This window comes from Salpingoeca rosetta (assembly GCF_000188695.1).
Source record: "Salpingoeca rosetta unplaced genomic scaffold supercont1.6, whole genome shotgun sequence".
NCBI classification, from domain to species: domain Eukaryota; class Choanoflagellata; order Craspedida; family Salpingoecidae; genus Salpingoeca; species Salpingoeca rosetta.
Genome location: NW_004754928.1, coordinates 1,276,449 through 1,297,407, shown reverse-complemented (window position 1 = coordinate 1,297,407; position 20,959 = coordinate 1,276,449). Strand labels below are relative to the sequence as shown.

Below are 20,959 nucleotides of genomic sequence, written 5' to 3'. Positions count from 1 at the left end.
GTCAGGTCGGTGTGAGCAACAGTCGAGAGTCGAGAGGTCGAAAGCGCCAACGCATGCAAACACACAAACACATTCACGCACAGGATCATTCCCATTATCTCAGCCCTTCTCCCACCTTCTGTGTCGCCACCACCACCTCTACACACTTGTGTACATGGCCACTGTGACAGCAGAGGTAACAGAACCACTGCCAGCACTCCAAACATCACCATCATCATCATCATCAAATCAACACGCACCCATCATCGTCGTGTGCAGTGGCCACCAAGCAACCAACCAACCAGCCAGCGAGCACAACACACAAACTTGCCACTTCAAGTTCGGAAGATTGTGCGCATCATTCACAGACTTTCGTCAGCCAAGCAACGCATGTCAACCAACAACCACACACACACACACACACACACACACACACACACACACACACACACACACACACACACACACACACACACACACACACACACACACACAACATGGAGTGCTGGAAGCTGGTGGCTGCGCGCGTCATGTCGATGCCAGACGGCGACGATGCGTCGGGCACGCTCCAAGGGTTTGACGTGAAGCACGAGGCAGATTGCGGCAAGGCACGCGCTTTTCTCAACCTCATGTTCACCTGCCGCGAGCTGTACCATGATCTGCCCTGGGCCGTACCCAAATGGTACCTTGCGAAAGCGCTGGAACAAGCCATCAGCGACAAGAAGCCCAGGTACATGCCTGCGGAGCGCCCAAGCCACTTTGGCGCGCAGGGATCCGTGCCCGCATATTCCAACCTGAGGTTTGAGAACGACCCTTACCCCACCGGGTCAGATTGGCTAGACACCTTCCAAGCCGCGCTCCTCCCACCGCTGCTGGCGCGAAGAACCCCTGAAGACACCACCAACGAGGGCAGCAGCGAGGACAGTGGCGGCTGTGGCGACAGTGACAGCATGACAGTGTGGATGGAGAACCGCTTCCTTGCCTACTCTCGGCTCGGCGTGACCTGGGCCAGCGACCTCCCCTTCTTGCAAGTGCGGCTGACAAGCATTCGGCCCTTGACCGACGACTTTTGGCAGCAGTTTGCTCAGCACGGACGCATCACATTCAAATGCATACGCAACATCAAAGCATGGGCTGCTGCAGTGGGCGCAGGACGTGCAGGGCAGCGACAGGGGAGGGGAGGGAGGGAGGATGGAAGACGCAGAGGCGCAGGAGGACGCGGAGGAGGAGGAGGAGGAGGAGGAGAGGAAGCGGGAAGAGAAGCAGCAGCAACAACAACAACAACAACTGCAACAACAACAACAACAACAACAACAACAACAACAACAACAACAACAACAACAACAACAACAACAACAACAACAACAACAACAACAACAACAACAACAACAACAACAACAACAACAACAACAACAACAACAACAACAACAACAACACCCCGCTCTGTTCTATGTCACTGTCGAGTTCAACAGCCAAGCAGAAGTGGACCGCTTCAACGAGCTGCGTTCCACAGCGTTGGGTGGTGCACGTGCAGAGAAATTGGACGTCACAACCACAGCACCGCTGGCCTCCCTGACTGTGTGCAACGCAAACACGCTTGTCTTGCAGTACATGCGCCATAAGGTGGAAAGCGTGACTTTTCGCGACATTGGGCACATCCGATGGCGCAGCATATCGTCCGAGCAAACCACCCTCCAAGGCGAAGTGTCCAACGTCGGCGGCATCAATTTTCATCACGGCATCGAACGCAACGGCTTTGCACTGTTGGCCGGTTTGCACAGCATGAGGATCACAAGCCAACACGCGGACCTGACACCGCTTGCTGGCATCAGCACGCTGGTGCTTGACCGTGCGACCGTGGACAACCAGTCTGTGCTTGCAGATGTGGAGGAGCTTCATATGCACCAAACCCCACTGGAGATTGACACGCTCAACGCCAAGCGCATTACGCTGACGTGTGGGATGCCGGCTCGCGTTCATCTTCCCAACGCCACCCACTTCTGGCTGACGCAAGACTCCTGGAACATGGATGTGGAGTTTGTGCTTTCACCACACCTCGACACGATCGCGATTCGCAGCTACGACCCAAAGATTCCACAGTTTGAGCACGCGCGGGTGATGGACCTCGACTGCTATGAAGAGGTCGACCTGTCTGACGTGGCACACCGCGTCGACAAGCTGGTGATTCGCAACGCACGCATGCTGCACACCAGTGCCGGTGACCCCTTGGGCGGCCTGCTGCATGTGCCAGACAACGTGCATGTGTGCTTGGACGACGTCTGCATCCCTCTGACCGGGACCGTGCTGCCGCCTTGCGTGAAGGAGCTGTCTGCAAATAGCCGCACAATTCCTCGCAGCGCTAGGCCCTCCGTTCATTTCGAACACGCTTCTGGCACATGCTTGGCCAACGTTCCGCTGCTTTCCCTCGCAAGCCATCGCCTGCGCGACGTGGATGCCCTGCGTGGGCGGAGGCATCTTCACTTGCTGGACGTGACGCTTCATGGCAAGATCAGGGAATGCAACCACGTGTCGCTCCTGGCTTGTAAGGGTGCTGCTGACGTGAGTGGAATCAAATGGTTGTGGCTGGTGCAGGCCTTCATCATGGCAAGCGATGATGGTGAAGGTGACAACCCAAGCGATCCCCATCGCAAGATACCGGAATATTCGCTGCATGTTCAGCGCATTCAACGCGTGTTCATGTGTCAACTCTCCTTTTGCAGAGTCATAGACTCCTCCTGCTTCCGCAACGTCCACTACCTCGTCCTGAGTCGTTGTGCGTTTGATGACCTGAGTGCGCTGACGTCGGTTCGCTGCCTGGCGGTGCGCGGCTGCACCAGTCTTGACGAGCAGTGGTCGTGGCCGGATGTGGTGCTGGTGAACCGAACACCAGAAGAAATGATGGCCGTGCTCAGGAAGGGGATGAAGAAGAGGTTGTGAGGGTGCGAGGGTGTGTTTGTGTGTTTGTGTGTGTGTGTGTGTTTGTGTGTGTGTGTGTGTGTTTGTGTGTGTGTGTGTGTGTGTGTCTGTGTGTGTCTGTGTGTGTGATTGACCGCCCTGCACTTTGGAAGCAAGTCGTATTCTGTGTCAACGTGTTCTGCATGAACGTGCTCGATGACTCAGTCGCAATGGCACGGATCTTGCGTTCATTGTGAGAGACTGAAACCACAAACTCAATGTGAGAAGAATACACAAGTGCCAACGCAGCAAGCGCCAAAGTGTCCGTTGTTATTGATTAACACAGCCCTAAGACAACGGCTGCAAGGGTGTGAACACAGCAATTGAAACACCTGCACATGTGCGCAAGAACTCTGACACTCTGAGCCTGCTCCTGCTCACCATTCGCGGCTCACACCACACGGACCTATGCTGCTCTCGGTTGCAGCATGCAGGTCGCTGCGCCTCTGGGAGTATCTCAGGCTGAAGTGTGTGGCTGTCATTGTACCTGGACGGTTCTTGTCAGTGTCTTTGAGTCTGAAGCCTGTTGCGCGAATCCCATGTACCTGGGTAAATATGTACAACGACACGAGCACGACATCCGAGGGCAATGTGTACGGAGATTTGAAGCCTTCAGGACATTGTACATACAGTACACAGAATCGGGCAGGACGATGGCGAGGGCGGTTCTCAGTGATAGGGTAACGTGTGACTTCACATCAAACAATAAGTACACCTGTCACACTGCATGTGATCCCCGTCATTCATTCTGACAAGACAGTACTCGCACACATCGTGTTGCACAGTGTGCCCGAGTCTCCACCTCAGCGCATCCTGCGTGCCTCCATGAAGGCTGCTTTTCCAGTGTCATCCTCTGACCTGCCAAACATTGAAAAGAGACACTTGTTTCAGCCCAAACAGCACAGTGAACGGCTGTCACCTCAGTCACACCAGAGCAGCTGTTCAAGGTTCATCACACACACACACGCACACGCACACACACACACACACACACACACACACACCATCAGTGGTACGCACCAGTCGCCCGTGTCAATCCTGCGACCGGCCGGTAGCGCAGCACCAAAAGCGTGAGCAGTGGCAGTGGTGTTCTTGTGGAGCCTAATGGTGCAAAGAGTGCAAAGGGACCAGCAACCACGTCAACATGCGTGTGAGCAGGTTGGCATCGGCTGGGCCAGCGCACAACACTTGACACCTTACCACGAACCAAAGCAGTTGAAGACTGTCGTTGCTGCCCAGTGCGGTTCCCAGGGCCTCGCCGCCCTCAGGACCGATGCAGTTGTCCTGCACCCTGAGTGGATAAATGCCAATGCACAAAGGGAGAAAGGAAGTAGAGTGAGGATCTGCATCGACGAGCACTGTCGTGGGATCCAGCTTCAAACAATATGTACGCCACCATGAAACGAACCACGTTGGGACTCTTATGCACGCGTGCACTGGCATGATGCTGTGCGTGAACGCACCAGCACAACCGACAGCAGCAAGCTGCGTGCTAATTGTACTACAAGCAATGACCACACACACACACACACACACACACACACACACACACACACAGAGCGAATCATATCCGCTTCGCCAACCCACATACCCAAGCTGCGTCAGCGTATGGTTGCGCGTCAACATGCCCGCGAGCGCCATCGCGGCTTTGTCGGTGAGGCCGTTCTTCCATATCCTGCGGCATTGATGCGGAGAAGATGCGGCCGCGGCGGGTTGTAAGACAAAGTTGGAATGCAGTGACACGTCATGCGACACCCGAAAGCGCACACTGCGCAAGTGTCACTGATGGCTGTGGCGCACCAGAGTCCTTGCAGAGTGCTGTTGCCCTGACCGAGCACCGTTGCCAAAGCCAAGGCGCCGTCATCACCAATGGCATTGTCACCCAAGCTACTCGAGTGATGTTGGGGCAAGGACAAGATAACACACTACTTGAGTGAGAACACAACTCACCACACAAGGTACAGGTCGCCACACAAGGTACAGGTCACCACACAAGGTACAGGTCGCCACACAAGATGCAGATCACCACACAAGGTACGGTTCACCGCCAAACGCGTCTGTCCATCGAGCTGTATGCCCGTCACACCTTCGTCCTGCTCCCTTTCTTACCTGAGGTGCGTGATGCTTGTGTTGTGCCGAAACATATCTGCAAATGCCACTGCGCCATCTGGCCCAATGGCGTTACAGTGGAGGCTGTATGAAGAAGCGTAATAAGGGTAGGACACAAAAACAAGGAAAAGAAGAACGGAAGCATCGTCAGCGGCAAAGCCGAACGCGCGTCAGGTGAAGTGCAGCATACCACAAATTGCTGTGCTACTTCACTCAACCCATCCCCCACCCCTCCCCAGCGCACAAGATCACTTTACCAGAGCGTGGTGACGCTTGAGTTGCGCTTGAGTGCGGCAGCGAGCGCTTCAGCTCCGTTAGTGCTAATCCTGCCATGATGAATCCTGCAAAGACAACACTCCCAATGGTGAGGTAGCGCTGGAAGTGCTGCCCAGCGCTGGAAGGTGGCACTGGTTTTGAGGGAACCACAAGCGAACCACAGCAGCGAACGCGTGACCATAGCAAACGAGCAGAGTAGGATGAGGGGACACACCGCACCAAAACTGACTCGAGTCGTTTCAGGCGTGTGTTCCACTTCAATGCCTCGGCCATGGCGCACGCCCAACTGTCACCGAGGTCAGTGCCCAAGAATCTGCAAGATGGCAAGTAAGGCAAGGCCGAAGCCGTGAGTAGGTGAAGAGGTGAGTTGACGGTGCATGATGTGTGGTGTCTTACCAACTGCACTAAAACCGTGCAAAAGGGTATTTCCGGTACCCAGTGTAGGGGATGCCCACATATGAAGCTTGCGACACTACAGTGCATGCAAGCAACCACGCATGTCTGCATGTGTGCGTGCAGGGCAAGAGGCAGGGCTTCAAACAAAGGTATTGAGAAGGGCAGGTGTGTCATCAACAGTCAACACACACGCGCACAAGGTCATACACACGCAAGATGTGCAACGAGCAAACACACTCAACAGCAAGAAAACGCACACAGCGATATGCGAGCAAACATATCCACATCCACGCGCACACATGCAACATTCAAACAGACAAACAAACAAACAAGACAAACACATGCAACCTAAGAATATATGCAACACACAAACACAAGCAGAAATTATGCCCAAACTCACTCCATCTCGGTCTTCCATGCGTTGTTTGCGATAAACCTGATCCCGCTCTTGTGCACGTCCAGGATACCTGGAGCTGTCAGCAGCTCCTCCACCTCCTCCCTCGCTCTCCAAGCCGGAGCGAAGATCGACACCACCCAGCGAAACATGTCGCCAAGCAGCAGCAGCATGGTGGTTTGTTTTGACCTGAAACGTTTTGCGTTTGTTGTGTGTGTGCACTGGGTACCGACAATCGCGAATGCCATAAACAAATTTCCACAACAGCACCAACAACAACCCACACCCACACCCACACCCACGCCCACCAGCCCACCCACACCACTCAGCATGGCCGACAACGACGAGCACCGCCTGACGGACGGCGTGTCTGTGGAGACGATCAAGGCCTTCCTCGCAGACCTGAAGAGTGAGTTCCCCAACACGTACACTGAGATGACAACGGAGGATGCCTGCAAGCAGTTCGTTGTGCCACGCACACAGCAGGACAACTGCGCTTACGTCGACCTCTTGCGCAAGCAATCGCCTGAAAGGGTGGGCAAGGCCACCGTGTTTGTGTCGCACGCATGGCGGTACAAGATCGCAGACGTGCTCAACGTGTTGCTCGAGTTTGCAGAGGAGCAAGCACGGAAGGATGGCGGCCAGCCAGTGTTCTTCTGGTTTGACCTCTTCATGAACAACCAAAACGCCAACGTTACGGCCAACCTCCCACAAGAGTGGTGCGTTTTGCGTGTGTGTGTGTGTGCGTTGTGTGTCTGTGTGTATGTGCAGCTGTGTGCAACTGTGTGTGCAACTGTGTGTGCGCCTGCGTGCTATACCTCCCCGTTTCTTGCACACCCCCCCCCACTCCCTCACATCACGCCCCACCTCTCCCTCGCCCCCCCCCCACCACACAACAGGTGGAGCACGACGTTCAAGGAGTCCATTGCCAACATTGGACGCGTGCTGCTGGTGTTGATGCCGTGGCGTGACCCCGTGCCACTGACGCGTGCCTGGTGCCTGTGGGAGATCTTCTGCGGCATCAGCAACGAGGGCACAGAGGTCAACATCCGTCTACCCAAGGCCGAGGAGAAGGCACTGGAACAGGCCATCCGTGACGACTACGAGGCCGTCATGGATACGCTTGTGCGCGTGCAGGCTCAGCGGGCCGAGGCCTTCAACTCACGCGACAAGGACATGATCTTTGAGGCCATTCAGAACGGCGTAGGCTTTGCAGCGCTCAACCAGGCCGTGAAGGACCAGCTGCGCGAGTGGTGCCTGGAAAAGGCGGTGGCTGCGGTGGAGGCGATGCAGACACGGGGCGAGGGCAACACAGACGCCTTTGCAGCGCTGTGCAGCCAAGTTGGCATTGTGCTGAACACATTTGGCGAGCTTGACCAGGCCATTGCCTTCTATGAGAAGGCAGAGGCGGTTTACGCGCAGGCACCGGGGAAAGAGCGCCCCGAAATGGCACAGACGTACGGCAACTTGGGCAACGCGTATCGCAGGAAAGGCGAGCAGGGCAAGGCGATTGCGTGTTATGAAAAGGCGATTGTGATATTCGTACAGACGCTGGGGGAAGAGGATCTGAACACGGCACAGACGTACGGCAACCTGGCCAATGCATACGGAGACATGGGCGACTATGACAAGGCGATTGCATGCGCCGAGAAACACCTCGCCGCCATGGTGAAGCAGAAGGGGGAGGACCACCCTGACACGGCAGACGTGTTTGTGAACCTTGGTGTCACGTACAATGACAAGGGCGACCACGACAAGGCGATTGCATATGGCGAGAAGGCCAACGCGATCTACGTGCGCACGCTGGGGGAAGAGCACCCTGACACCGCAAACACGTACGTGAACCTCGGCCTGGCGTTCAAGAACAAGGGGGAGTACGACAAGGCGATTGCGAGCTTGGAGAAGGCAAGGCAGATCTTCGTTCAGACGCTGGGCGACGAGCACCCGAGCACCGCAGCCACGTACATGAACCTGGGCCACGCATACGATAGCAGCGGCGACTCCAGCATGGCGATTGCACACTTTGAAAAGGCGAAGGAGATTTGGCTAAGGACGGTGGGGGAGAGGCATTCGCGCACAGCTGACACCTGCAAGCACCTGGGCAACGCATACGACAGCATCGGCGAGTACGCCAGGGCCATTGAGTGCTACAAGATGGCGAAGGAGGCGTACGTGGAGACGCGGGGGGAAAGTCATCCGGACACAGCAAGCGTCTACGGAAGCCTGGGCAGCGCGTACCGAGAGAAGGGGGAGTACGACAAGGCGATTGCACATTTGGAGAAGGCGAAAGAGGTTTTCACAGCGACGCTGGGAAGCAGCAGCCCAGCCACTGCGGCCGTTTCCATGAACCTGGGCATAGCCTACAGTGACAGTGGTGATCGAGAACAGGCGTGCGCACACATCGAGCACGCCCTGGAAGTGTTTACGGCCACCCTCGGGCCAGACCATCCAAACACGCGCCAAGCCGCGTACAGCCTGCAACAGGTGCGCAGTGGAGGCGCCATGTCCAGCCACGACTGTGCAACGCTGGTGTTGTGCAGCCCATGCATTCTCGTTGCCTTTCCCTTTGTGTGCATCTATCGCTGTGCACAGCACATGTGCACGTGCGGTCGTGGCGGGGAGAGGGGGGAGTGAGTGTAGGATTGTGGGGGGGGGGGGTGTTGGTGGTGGTGTGTGTATTGTGTGTGTGTGTGTGTGTGTGTGTGTGTGCTGTGTGTGTATTGTGTGTGTATTGTGTGTGTGTGTGTGTGTGTGTGTGGAAGGAGGGAAGGCGCCTTGTTGTTGGTGCATCTCTCTAGATCTCTGTTGTTACTTGTTCATGAGCAGCGTGTCGCTACTCTGTTTTGCCTCTTCGCCTTTGTCTCCCTCCTTCGCGTCTTGTGGAGCCCGCTCCCTGTTCATTCTTCTTTCCCATTCCGTCCTCCCCCCCCCCTTTCCTCTTCGCGCCTTGCTTGTTTGCCGCCACATCGTTTCCCATCGGACTGAGTTTCTCACTTGCGGACCCGTGCACTCATTGTCTGGTGATTGTATCGGTCGACACACATCCGCATCTACCCCTAGACCCCTTGTTGGGGACGTGCGGGTGACATGGACAACATGTGCTGTCGTGCCCTGCACTGTCCTAATACTAGTCCCGAGTACTTTGCTCTTGCTCATTCCTGTCTAGTCAGCTGTTCGTTTATGATGGCAACCACGTGATGTTGACGACAGTCCGCTATCGCTACCTCCTCCTCTTTGTCTTCTTCTTGAGTTTACTCCCTTCCACCAATGAACACAAGGAATAACAAAACACACGAATCTAACAGATTATGAGACCCAGTTGTTCGACACAATATCCGTGTTACTCTCAATTACTCACGAGCTGCGCATTGCACATTTACCAACTCTCCACTCGTATCTCTTGCCAAGATCTGATCCCACGACACAACTGAGACAATGGAAGGCCTGCAAGTCCCCAAGTTCGATGGCAAGGCAGAGTCCCTCAAGGATTTCACGGCTCACTTCAAGCTGTATCTCAAGCAGACATGCCCAGGAGCGGAAGGAGTACTCGAAGGAAAGGAAGTCACGCAAGACCAAGAGGAACGAGCACATGTCAGCATCATGCAGGCCCTCAGGGGTTGCAACTCCACAGCAGCAAAAGGAGCTCTTGCCCAGCCAGACGCGAGAACAGCCTGGCAAGTCTTGATCAAGTATTACAACCGACCTGAGGATGATGTCAAGAAGAGCCGTCACATCATCAACTGCATCAACAGCGTTCGTGTCAGGCCCGACGATACTGCTGACGAGTATGCCACCAGAATCTACCAGGCGATCGACAAGCTCAGTACTGCGTACGATATGCGGGAGAGCAGGACGCTGGAGGAGATATTCTCCCTGTTCATCTTCTCCCTGTTCCACGACAGCAAACCGAAGCAGTTCGGTAATGAAATCAAGTCGCCTACTTCAACCGTCCACCAGTTCGTAGACCTGATCCTCAGCAGCAACCCAGCCTTAGAGGATACGGTCAGCGATCACAGCGGCACGGAGCAAATGCTCAAGATTGCCAGACCGCGACGCCCCGAGAGGACGCGTTCCGACAGGCAGCTTAAGAGGAAGAAGAGCAGGTGCCCGCACTGCGGGAAGTACTGCTTCCATCGTGAGGAGGACTGCTACCACAACCCCAACAGGAGCATGCAATCGGGGTTCAAGCACCAGTCTGGAGGCAGCCGCAATAACCAGCCGCGTCCGCCGCATCAGCAACACAAGCCAGACTTCACCTTCAAGATCCTGAGAACACCTCAACAGCTCCCCTTCTCTGAGCACCTGGTGGGACTAGACTCTCAGTCTTCCGTGCACATCTTCTCGGACCCAACCTACTTCACACATCGCGTCATACTTCAGCAACCGGCCGTCGTGCGAGGTTTGGGCGGTACGGTCGAGGTTCACGAGACGGGGACGGTGTCGTTGAAGGTCCGAGTGGGTAGTGAGGAGAAGGTGATCAACGTGCGAGACGTGTTGTTCTTACCGACAATGGGATTTAATATCCTGTCAGCAGGACGTCTGGTGGATGCTGGGGTGACGGTGAAGCTGAATGGAGAGAGTCCACGTGTGGAGTACCGCGACCTCTGCCTCCAGCTCCATATGCATGGCACCACTTACTACCTCAAGGCCGAGCCACTGCACAAGGCCCAAGCTTGCCTGGCGGTACAGACTCTTCACACGTGGCATCGTCGACTCGGTCACAGAAGCCTGACGGACGTTGCCAAGCTCCTCGACGACAACGGCATCAGCTACCAACAGCACCACCGTGACCAAATTCAGCCATGCACACAGTGTATGCCATACAAGATCCAGAGAAAGCCGGTCCGGAAAGCTGCAGACGATCACAGCACGGAACCAGGAGGCAGGCTCCATGGTGATCTCCAGGGGCCGTTCCCGTCCGCAGCAAAGACCCACAAGTATGTGCTGTTTGTTGTCGACGAGAAGACGAGATATGCGGACACGATGGTGATCTCCAAGAAGTCAGACGCCCCTACAGCATTGCGGCAGCTGGTAGCGACGACAGCCATTCCGATCGACCGTGGTGCACTTCTCCAAGTGGACGCTGACCCTGTCTTCAAGTCGTCTATCTTTGCGGCCACAGCACGACAGCTGGGTGTGACCGTCAGATTTTCACCGCCCTACACACATCAGCACAACGGCATGGCCGAGAGGGCATGGAGGACGGTGAAGGAGATGGCAGCTTCCATGTTAGCGGCATCAGCAATACCACCGCAACAGCAACCTGACTTCACGTGTGCAGCAATACAGCACGCCTCGAACGTCTACAACTACGTTGTCCACACGTCACTTGGCTCTCCTCCCTACACGGCGCTCACAGGCCGACCTCCACCACTGTCGAGCCTGAGGGTATTTGGGTGCCCGTGCGTCATCTACGATGATGTGAAGTCTGACAAAGGTGCACTTCCGGCGAGAGGTGCGGCTGGCCACTACATTGGCTATGATCCGCGCTGCAACGGTCACAAGATATTCGTCAGCGGCACTCAGCGCACGAGATCTGGCATCAATGTCGACTTTGTGGAGTGCCACCAGCAGCAGCCTACTGGCGCACTGCAGGTCCACGGCCACCAGCAGCAGCCTACTGGCGCACTGCAGGCCCACGGCCACCAGCAGCAGCCTACTGGCGCACTGCAGGCCCACGACCACCAGCAGCAGCCTACTGGCGCACTGCAGGCCCACGGCCACCAGCAGCAGCCTACTGGCGCACTGCAGGCCCACGGCCACCAGCAGCAGCCTACGTGGCGCACTGCAGGCCGCGTTGTTTGTCTAGAACAACATAGGACCAGTGATCGGCCAATTACTAGTATTATGGTTTAGTGGGTCAAGAACTAGGACCCAACAGTTGTTAGCGACTACGAGTTGGCTTGATGCTCATTTGTCACCCCCGTCAGATACGTTGTGTGTTCGTACAAGGCTTTGCACCTCTCCGTAAGGTCACAAGCACTCAGATTAACTCAAGGTGTCCGTCATCGACTTGAGGTCTTGGAGTTCGCAAGGTTGGACTCAGTAAGTGCGATTTGGACTACGGACCGGGCTGATTACGGGCTCAGAGGCCGGTAGCCCACTGCAGGCCCACGGCCACCAGCAGCAGCCTACTGGCGCACTGCAGGCCCACGGCCACCAGCAGCAGCCTACTGGCGCACTGCAGGCCCACGGCCACCAGCAGCAGCCTACTGGCGCACTGCAGGCCCACGGCCACCAGCAGCAGCCTACTGGCGCACTGCAGGCCCACGGCCACCAGCAGCAGCCTACTGGCGCACTGCAGGCCCACGGCCACCAGCAGCAGCCCGATGGGCAACAACGACAGCAACTGCAAGGACACGATCAGACGACGGCTGACCTGGTCCCGACAGTTCTTGCTGAACGAGAGATATGCCTGCAGCCCCAGCAACACGAACCGCAACAGCAGCATCAACAGCACGCCCAACAACAGCCTCAACAGCTTCGAAGGTCCGGACGTATCCGTACACCTGTCGAGAAGCTATGCTTGACTGCGACCACAGCCAACGACCCGCCGAGAACGTGGCAGATGGCGATGAAGGGTCGTGATAGGCAGCGTTGGCTTGACGCCTTTGAGGAGGAGTGGGGTAAGATGTTGCAGTTTGGAGCGTTTGACGTGGTGGACAGCCGACAACTATCCATCCCTACCCAGCCCATTCCGAGCAAACTTGTCCTGACAAGTAAGCAGCTCGTGGATGGTACGACCAAACGCAAGGTGCGCCTGGTCTGCTGCGGCAACCGCCAGGATGTCGGCACGTTTGACGACGTGTTCGCGCCAACCACGAGGATCGACGCCGTCAGGACTTTCCTCGCCGTGACCACCTTCAAGAGGTGGCACCTCCACCAGTACGACGTTACTTCCGCCTTCTTGCACGCGCAGATTGATGTCCAGGGGGTGTATGTGCGTCCGCCGTCCGCGGCGAACCTACCAGACGGTTCGCTGCTGAGACTCAAGAAGAGTCTTTATGGACTTCGTCAGGCCCCTCGTTTGTGGTACAACTCGATCTGGCAGACCATCAAGGAGAGTGGCCTTCGTCGCCTGGCATCGGATGCCTGTGTCTTCGTAGGCGAGGATTGCATGCTCTGCGTCCACGTCGACGACTTTCTGATCGCAGCCGGCACCATTGACCGTGTCCGTCACGTGGCAGCCTCACTGAGCGCGCACTACCACCTGAAGCACCTAGGCCCTGCTAAGCAGTACCTGAACATCAACATCAACTACGACCGGGATGCGGGGACCATGACCCTTACACAACAGCACTACGTACACCACCTCCTGCAACAGCATGGACTTCAGACATGCAGACCGAAGGACACCACTCTCCCCACCAACTTCAAGCTCGATGCAACCACAGCAGCCGAGACAGTGGATGTTAAGCAGTTCCAGCACATCGTTGGCAGTTTGCTCTACCTGGCGGGTTGCACAAGGCCAGACGTCGCGTACGCCGCTACGGCCTTGGCCCGAGCTGTGCGACAACCAACCGCCATACATCAACATGCTGCGAAACATGTGATGAAGTATCTCCGAGGCACCTCTGGTCTTGGCATCACATACTCTGCAACGTCGGCACCGACTCTACAACTGCGGGGTTTCTCCGACGCCAGCCACTTGACAGATACAACAACGTCCCGAGGCCACGCCGGGCATCTGTTTACTTTGGTTGGCGGGCCCATTTCGTGGTCGTCACGCCGTTTGTCGTTGGCTACAGCGTCCACAGCAGAGACTGAGTACGTCTCAATTGCGAGAGCCTCTCACAGTGCTGTATACCTAAGGCAGTTCCTCAATGAGCTTGGCTACACTCTGCCTCCTACGACAATTGTGACTGACAACCAACCAGCCATAGCAATCGCCACCAACCGCGTGACGAAGCTCAGGACCAAGCACATACGCCTGAGGTTTCACATTGTCCGGGAGCTGGTTGAGGACAATGTCATTGAGCTTACCTATGAACCAGGGCGCACCCTCTTGGCTGACATGCTTACCAAACCGCTGCCACGGCCCGCACTTGTTCTCTGCCGTGACCAAGTGCTGGCGGTTGTGCCTGTGTGAACATGTTGTGCCTGCTGCCTTCTCTGTCTCGAGCGCATGTCTCTGTGTATGGCGTTTGAGGGGGTGTGTTGGGGACGTGCGGGTGACATGGACAACATGTGCTGTCGTGCCCTGCACTGTCCTAATACTAGTCCCGAGTACTTTGCTCTTGCTCATTCCTGTCTAGTCAGCTGTTCGTTTATGATGGCAACCACGTGATGTTGACGACAGTCCGCTATCGCTACCTCCTCCTCTTTGTCTTCTTCTTGAGTTTACTCCCTTCCACCAATGAACACAAGGAATAACAAAACACACGAATCTAACACCCCTCGTCTCCTCTCAGTGTCATCTTGAGTTCCCTTGTTCTTTTTTTTTTTTTTTTTTATTGTTGTAAACTTTAATGGTGTCGCTTGCCCCGGTGGTGGGGTTGCCCGCAAGCGACACGTCGTGGTTGCCAGATCAGTTGGAGAAGGCAGAAAGCATAAGTAGAAGAAAGCACTGAAAGCACAAGAGCACAAGACGGCGGCAGAGCCCACGGCACCGTTGCGCGATACGCAAACAAAACGAATTAAATCACACGTGCACACGACCCGAGTCCGCTTCGAAGTGGGGGGAAGCATTCGTATTAATAGGTGGGTCACACGTCGCGACCCTAGGGCCGGCTGGAGGGGTACCCACTATCGAACTAGTGGGTGGGTGCTAACGTCGCTGCCGCCGGCTGCGAGACGGCGCGTCTGCCGCCCGGCCCTTCCCCGTCGACCGTATCGGTGGCGCTGCGGCCGGCCTCCGAGGGTTGGGTCTTTCTTGTTTGTGCCACTCTGACAAAAGTCTCCACGAACGCCAATGAGCATGCACCAACAGCATCAATCAACGAACCCCATGAACGACAACAGGCAGACAAGCACATCTTGAGTTGAGGCAAGCTGGTCAGCTGAAACAACTTGCAGAAAAGGAAAGCGCACACTGCACGGGAAATGAACGAAATAGTGCATTTCACAGATTTCATCAACCACCAAACCACAAACACACAAACCACAGAACCACACCACCCACGCTCCCACCCACCTCACCTCAACCATGCCAAGGAACTGGAACGAGTTTCGCTCTGCGCACAAGGGCCAAGGCCTGAGCGCGGCGCAGATGTCCTCAATGTACCAGGCGCAAAAGGCGTCAGCCCCACCGCCCGCGAGCTACTCCGCGCCCAGCTTCTCGTATGGTGCGCCATCCACTCCTTCCAGTGGCAACGCGTGGAACGCGTTTCGGTCTGCGCACAAGGGCCATCACCTCAGCCCGGCACAGATGTCCTCAATGTACCAGGCGGAGAAGGCGGCATCCTCCTCATCCTCGGTGCCAGCGAGCGGCTCGTACAAAGCGCCATCCACTCCGTCAACTCCGTCCACTTCATCCACCCCCTCCAGTGGCAACGCATGGCACGAGTTTCGCGCGGCGCACAAGGGCCATCACCTCAGCCCGGCACAGATGTCCTCAATGTACCAGGCGGAGAAGGCGGCATCCTCGAGCGCGGCTCGTTTGCAGCAATCCACCACCTCCCCGGCTTCCAGCAGCACGCCTACCAAGAACCCCTGGCACAGATTCCTTGCCGCCCACAAGGGCGACGGACACAGTGTAACCGAGCTGTCCGTGATGTATCGCAAGGAAAGGGCACAGGAGCAGGCAGCATCGTCAACGGGGCTGTCGGCGGCAGTTGCGGGCCTCAAGCCACCCTCCTCGAAACCTCGCAAGGTCAACTCGTGGAACGAGTTCCAGAAGGAGATGAAGGGCAGTGACATGCCCCTGCCAGATCGGCTGGCCCTCTACCACGCACTCAAGCGAGCACAGCGCGGGGAGCGCGACGAAGACCTGCGGCCCAGGACTCCACCGCAGTTCGACACCTGCGACCAGTGGGCCGACGAGTATCAACGCCAAACCCTGGAGCGTCAGCAGTTTGCCCAGGAGATGGAAGACTCCACCTTGTCATCGCAGACCACAGCAACAACTACGACAGAAGCAACAACAACAGCACCGCCCCTGCCTGCCTCGCTCTCGCGCAGGTCTGCGGACGACCTTGAGCACCAAGCAGGGCAAGCGCAGATCCCTGCTGACCGCGTGACATTGCGGGACAAGCCGATTGGTACGGGCGCGTTTGGTGAAGTGTATGCCGGCACGTACGACAGCACGCCCGTCGCAGTGAAGGTGTTGTCTGTGGAAGGCAAGACGCGAAAGAAGGCTTTTGTTCGCGAGTTTGCCACGCTGAACAGGCTCAAGCACCCCAACATCATCGGCGTGTTTGGCTATGTGGAACGCGACCGCAGCCGCATGGGCATCGTCATGGAGTTCATGTCCGGTGGCAGCCTGTGGGACCAGCTGCACGGCGTCGAGGATGGGGAGAGCCTGACGGTGCAGCACAAGAACGTGGCAACCATGCAGATGATCTCCGCCATCGCATTCCTGCACGGCAACGACATTGCTCATCGCGACCTCAAGTCCCGAAACTTCCTCGTGCAGCGCTTCAACAAGGACCCGCAGTCAGTTTCCGTGAAGCTGTGCGACTTTGGGTTTGTCCAGCTCAAGAATCAAGTCCACTCCACAACAACGTCCGTGCAGGGCGGTGCAATCTTCGTGGGAACCCCGAGCAACGCTGCGCCGGAGGTGTTTGCTGAGGAGGTGACCGACGACGACCTGGCGGCCTGGTGCGCGTGCGACATCTACTCCTTTTCCGTTGTGCTCTGGGAGCTGTATGAGGAGGAGGAGCCCTACTTTGGCAAGTCGGCCGTCACCATCAAGAAGTACGTCTTGGGCGGGCAGCGGCTGCCTTTCGAGGATACCCCGGAGGAGCTACGTGCGTGCATTCGCGAGTTCTGGCAGCAAGACCCTCACCAGCGCCCAACAGCAGCTGACGCCAAGCGCCAGCTCTCAGCCTTTTGCGGTTGACAGCCTGTTGGAAGGGTTAAAGGGTTGCATCTCTGCTTTGTGTACGTTTGTCATGCGTTCTTATCGTCGTGATGTTTTGATTTGCTGGACGTATGAGTTGCGTGTGCGTGCGTGCATATTTGTGTGTGCATGAGTGCGTGATGTGTTTGTGTGCGCGTGTGTGTGTCTGTGTGTGTGTGTCTGTGTGTAGCGGAGGGTTCTTTCTCTTAATTGCTGAGAGGTGGTGCATTCTTAAGCGAAGTGAAACATTAAAGGCATGGCAGCAAGGCATCACACGGGACGAGAGGATGACGAGCAGGGATAGAGGGAGGAGGAAGTACACGCACATTGGTTTCACCACCATTGCGGTTGTTGGCGATTGGCGGACATTTTCCGTCGATTTTCGGCGCAGGTGGTCGCTGGTGAACGCTGCTGTCACGATATGTCGAGCAGTGGTGGTGGTGGCTGTGGACCCGAGTTGGATGAGCGCTCGCTCATCCTCACGGGGTTCATGGAACCCCAGCCGCGCCTCTCCACCATCAATGTGAGTGCGAGTGCGTGCGCGTGTGCGAGCATGCGTGTGTGTCTATGTCTGCTTCGTGACCTCTGTGCTTTCTTGCTCACTTGTCGCGCCGGCGCTTCCTCTCTGTACTCACTTCCTGTGCTTTCCTTTCTGTGCAAACACAATGTATGCCCACCCAACACAACACGCCGCAACACAACCCCCCCCCCCTCACACACACACACACACACACACACACACACACACACACACACACACACACACACACACACACACACACACACACACACACAGGCCACGCTGAAGAACGCTGGCGTCAAGGGGGCGCGCATCTTTGTGGTGTGGCGTGGGCGGTCCTTTCGCTTCTACGCCAACAAAGGTCAGTCGCTTCCGTGCGCGGGTGTTCACGAATTCCTTCCACACCTTCTTCTTGCTGCCCCCCCTCCCGCATTCTCATGTCCTCGCGCTGGCCTTTTGCCACGTCTTCCATTCCGTTTTCCTACGTTCTCTCCCTCCTGCCTTACCCTAGGGTTGTGCTTGCTTCAGTTCAGCTCCCGCGAGGCCGCTGAACAGGCTGCATCCTCTAGCTTTGCGGTGAGCAAGTGTGCAGCCCCTACGCTGTTTGGTGAGCCGAGTTTGGCACCCTTGTTCGCCTTGCCAAGTTTTCCTTTCGACAAAGACCTCATTTCAAAATCACATTGCTCCCGCATCTCCACCTGTGCTAGCACGACGGCGCTGCCTTGCGCGTCCTAACTCATCGACAGGTGGTGGAGGAGGCGTCCATCTACGTTGGGCTTCGCCGTGAAGAACAGTGAGTTCTGTGGAGGCTCGCGTCCACGCTTGTCGACACTGCATGCGTGTTCGTTACGAGGCCACGAGAGGGCATGAGAGGCCATGTATTGGCACAGGCTCACCGCTTATCTTGCTGCTGCTCTGAGTGTCGTGAAGTGCACGTGCCCGCATGTATTGAACGCAACTCTCTTTTCCACATGCATGGTTCGTGTTTTGGTTGCGTCCATCGCTGTATTGTTCTTGATCAGGGAGCAGCGTGCGTGGCAGAAGTGCGAGGTGGATATGGGCACCATCAAGGACGCGCCGTGCACATATGCAAACAACTGGGGCGAGTCGACGGCAACGGCGCGTTCCACGCCGTCAACATCTGCGTCATCAGCAGAGACGGTGCGAGCAAGCGAAGATGGCCGGCCCGCCACCAAGCGCTCGCGAGTGGTGTATCCCGTGCACCTGGCATGGACGGACGCACGGGCAGGCACGGGTAGCAGCGGCGCGGTAACGACCACCAAAGCAGCTGCCACCGCACCCGCGAACAGTGCAGCGTCGGCAGCGAAACCAGCCTCGACAGGCAGCGCCACGGCCGCGTGGGGTGTACATGCACCAGCGCCAGACGTGTCGCACGTGGCAGCTGTTGGAACCAGTAGTGGATGGGGTAAGTGGGGCGCTGCAGTCGACACACACCAGCAACAGCACAGGCAACAGCAACAACAACGGAAGCAACAGGGTGAAGACCCCAAGCAAGACCAGCACGACAAGCAAGACAAGCAAGACAAGCAAGACACAGAAGACAAGCAAGACAAAGAAGACGTCCAGTCACTCGAGCACAGCACCAACACAGCTCACCGGGAGCGCGTGCATACCCCACCGGAAGTGAGCACGGAAGCCCCTCTTGACGGACCTCCCACAGCCACCACTGCCACCACTGCGGCCGACAGCACTGCAAAGGCAGGGAACAGCGACGTGGCGGCTGATGTGTGCAAGACGGTGGCGACCCTGCTGCATCGGCACGAGGTGCTGTACACGTATTTGCGCGGCAAGACGTGGGACCTGCAGCCACACGACTGGCTCGTGCGCAAGGTTGTGACGCACTTTGTCACGTGTGGGTGGAGGATGTGGACACGCGACTACGTGGGCGTGCAGCAGCTGCGCGGGTACGGCAAGGGCGACGTGGTGCTGATTCGCCCCGTCTGCAGGGCCGGCATCAACAGCACACCAGCGGACAAGACGGAGGCAACCGGAACCAGGGAGTCAGTGGCCTGCATGGAGGAACACGGTGGCGCTGGTGATGGCAGAGACATTGATGCTGGTGACAGAGGAGCAGGAGTCGTTGACGACAGACACATTGATGCTGGTGATGCTGGTGGAGTAAGCGGTACTAGTTCAGGCCATATGGCAAGCGAGAACACGAGCAGGAACGGTAGCAGCAGCAACGACGGCGGTCGCGATCACAACTGCACTGACAGTTCACTTCAGCAACAGCAACAGCAACAGCAACAGCAACAGCAACAGCAACAGCAACAGCAACAGCACAACACACCGAAGAAGAAGCAACAGAAGAACAACGCATCTCCTCGCCAACAAAGCTGCAAGCGGCAACACGAAAACGCTTCGTATGCGGCGTTTGACGTGCTTGTTGTGCAGGTGAAGCGCGTACATGGGAGCCCCAAGCAGTACCAGAAACTGCGCACGCTGCGGTCACAGCTTGCGTACTTTCTTCGCGACGCTCGCATTGCGTTCCCCCGCGCCCGTCGCGTGTATGCGCGCGCGTACTGCGACCCGCACGGCGACCTCGAGCTGTACGACGCGCTCGGGTGTGCGCGCGACCCGAGCGACCCACAGCCGCTACTGACTGCCGCTGCAAATGGTGAGGGTGCAAACGGTGATGGTGAGGGTGGGGGCGAGGGTGAGGGTGATCAGGGTGTGCACACGAGGCAGCACGCGGCGGCGCGGATTGGGGTTGCGTCGGGGGCGGAGTGGGCGTTTCCGCGCAACACGCGCTCGCGAGGGTTTGTGTTTGGCGGCCTGACAACGGCCGGGGCTGGCGGGTGGCACCAGGGTGGGCATGACGAGAGCGAGCAGCAGGCTGGTGGTGATGGTGGTGATGATGATGGTGGTGGTGATGTGAACGAAGAGCAGAATGAGGAAGAGTATTATGAAGAAGGGCAGTACGAAGGAGGGCAGTACGACGATGAACATGGTGAAGAAGAGTATGGTGACCACTATGGCCACGGCTATGATGGCGATGGCTACGATGGTTATGGCGGCGGGGGCGAGAACGACGACGAGAGCGGCGAGTACTATGATGACGACGGTGATTACGGCTACGGTGACGACTATGATGCAAACGCAGGCGATGGCGGTGACGATGATGGCCAGTGCAACGGCCACGATGAAGGTGATGGGCAGTTGGAGCAGCAGCACGACTCATCTGGATATCATCTCGACTACAGCGCGTACGACAGCGAGTACTTTGAGGGCGACGTGGTTGCGCAGTCTGCCGAGCCCATCGACGACACCAACATCGGCTACCAACGTCAGTGTGTGTGTGTGTGTGTGT

At 57.0% G+C, this 20,959-nt stretch overlaps 6 protein-coding genes across 6 annotated transcripts in view; 5 read left to right on the top strand and 1 right to left on the bottom strand.

Annotated features, from left to right (window-relative positions):
- Positions 1 to 476: 476 nt before the first annotated feature.
- PTSG_02860 (uncharacterized protein) lies at positions 477 to 2,927 on the top strand (the record flags this gene model as incomplete). The annotated part of the gene is made up of 2 exons (XM_004996314.1): positions 477 to 1,010; positions 1,108 to 2,927. 2 exons carry the CDS (start codon positions 477 to 479, stop codon positions 2,914 to 2,916), a joined length of 2,343 nt encoding a protein of 780 aa, XP_004996371.1. The 3' UTR covers positions 2,917 to 2,927.
- A 245-nt stretch (positions 2,928 to 3,172) lies between these two features.
- On the bottom strand, positions 3,173 to 6,245 carry PTSG_02859 (uncharacterized protein). Its single transcript, XM_004996313.1, has 9 exons — positions 5,549 to 6,245; positions 5,301 to 5,384; positions 5,044 to 5,127; positions 4,735 to 4,821; positions 4,526 to 4,609; positions 4,142 to 4,225; positions 3,955 to 4,035; positions 3,737 to 3,792; positions 3,173 to 3,479 (listed from the first exon to the last, which is right to left on the bottom strand). Exons 1-8 carry the CDS (start codon positions 5,887 to 5,889, stop codon positions 3,738 to 3,740), a joined length of 900 nt encoding a protein of 299 aa, XP_004996370.1. The 5' UTR covers positions 5,890 to 6,245; the 3' UTR covers positions 3,173 to 3,479; position 3,737.
- Positions 6,246 to 6,439: 194 nt separating this feature from the next.
- PTSG_02858 (mbre TPR repeat protein) lies at positions 6,440 to 8,743 on the top strand (the record flags this gene model as incomplete). The annotated part of the gene is made up of 2 exons (XM_004996312.1): positions 6,440 to 6,828; positions 7,009 to 8,743. 2 exons carry the CDS (start codon positions 6,440 to 6,442, stop codon positions 8,741 to 8,743), a joined length of 2,124 nt encoding a protein of 707 aa, XP_004996369.1.
- Positions 8,744 to 9,544: 801 nt separating this feature from the next.
- Positions 9,545 to 14,198, top strand: PTSG_11936 (uncharacterized protein; the record flags this gene model as incomplete). Its single annotated transcript, XM_004996311.1, has 2 exons — positions 9,545 to 11,951; positions 12,199 to 14,198. The coding sequence occupies 2 exons, from the start codon at positions 9,545 to 9,547 to the stop codon at positions 14,196 to 14,198; spliced, it is 4,407 nt and encodes a 1,468-aa protein (XP_004996368.1).
- Positions 14,199 to 15,135: 937 nt separating this feature from the next.
- On the top strand, positions 15,136 to 17,108 carry PTSG_02857 (TKL protein kinase; the record flags this gene model as incomplete). Its single annotated transcript, XM_004996310.1, has 2 exons — positions 15,136 to 16,150; positions 16,229 to 17,108. The coding sequence occupies exons 1-2, from the start codon at positions 15,255 to 15,257 to the stop codon at positions 17,106 to 17,108; spliced, it is 1,776 nt and encodes a 591-aa protein (XP_004996367.1). The 5' UTR covers positions 15,136 to 15,254.
- Positions 17,109 to 17,488: 380 nt separating this feature from the next.
- PTSG_02856 (uncharacterized protein) overlaps positions 17,489 to 20,959 on the top strand; it is a gene marked incomplete at its 3' end in the record, with an annotated part of 4,241 nt that continues 770 nt past the window's right edge. The window contains exons 1-5 of the mRNA XM_004996309.1: positions 17,489 to 17,631; positions 17,905 to 17,989; positions 18,140 to 18,204; positions 18,336 to 18,421; positions 18,651 to 20,935. Of these exons, the coding sequence (XP_004996366.1) occupies positions 17,530 to 17,631; positions 17,905 to 17,989; positions 18,140 to 18,204; positions 18,336 to 18,421; positions 18,651 to 20,935 (2,623 nt within the window). The 5' untranslated portion in view covers positions 17,489 to 17,529. The remainder of the gene's footprint in view (positions 17,632 to 17,904; positions 17,990 to 18,139; positions 18,205 to 18,335; positions 18,422 to 18,650; positions 20,936 to 20,959) is intronic.

Coding starts and splice junctions, on each gene's coding strand:
- PTSG_02859 (XM_004996313.1), bottom strand. CDS start 5,889: ATGACACACCTGCCCTTCTCAATACCTTTGTTTGAAGCCCTGCCTCTT. Junction 4,226..4,525: donor CATACGCTGACGCAGCTTGG/GTATGTGGGTTG, acceptor TTATCCACTCAG/GGTGCAGGACAACTGCATCG. Junction 4,036..4,141: donor GACAGTCTTCAACTGCTTTG/GTTCGTGGTAAG, acceptor TTGCACCATTAG/GCTCCACAAGAACACCACTG.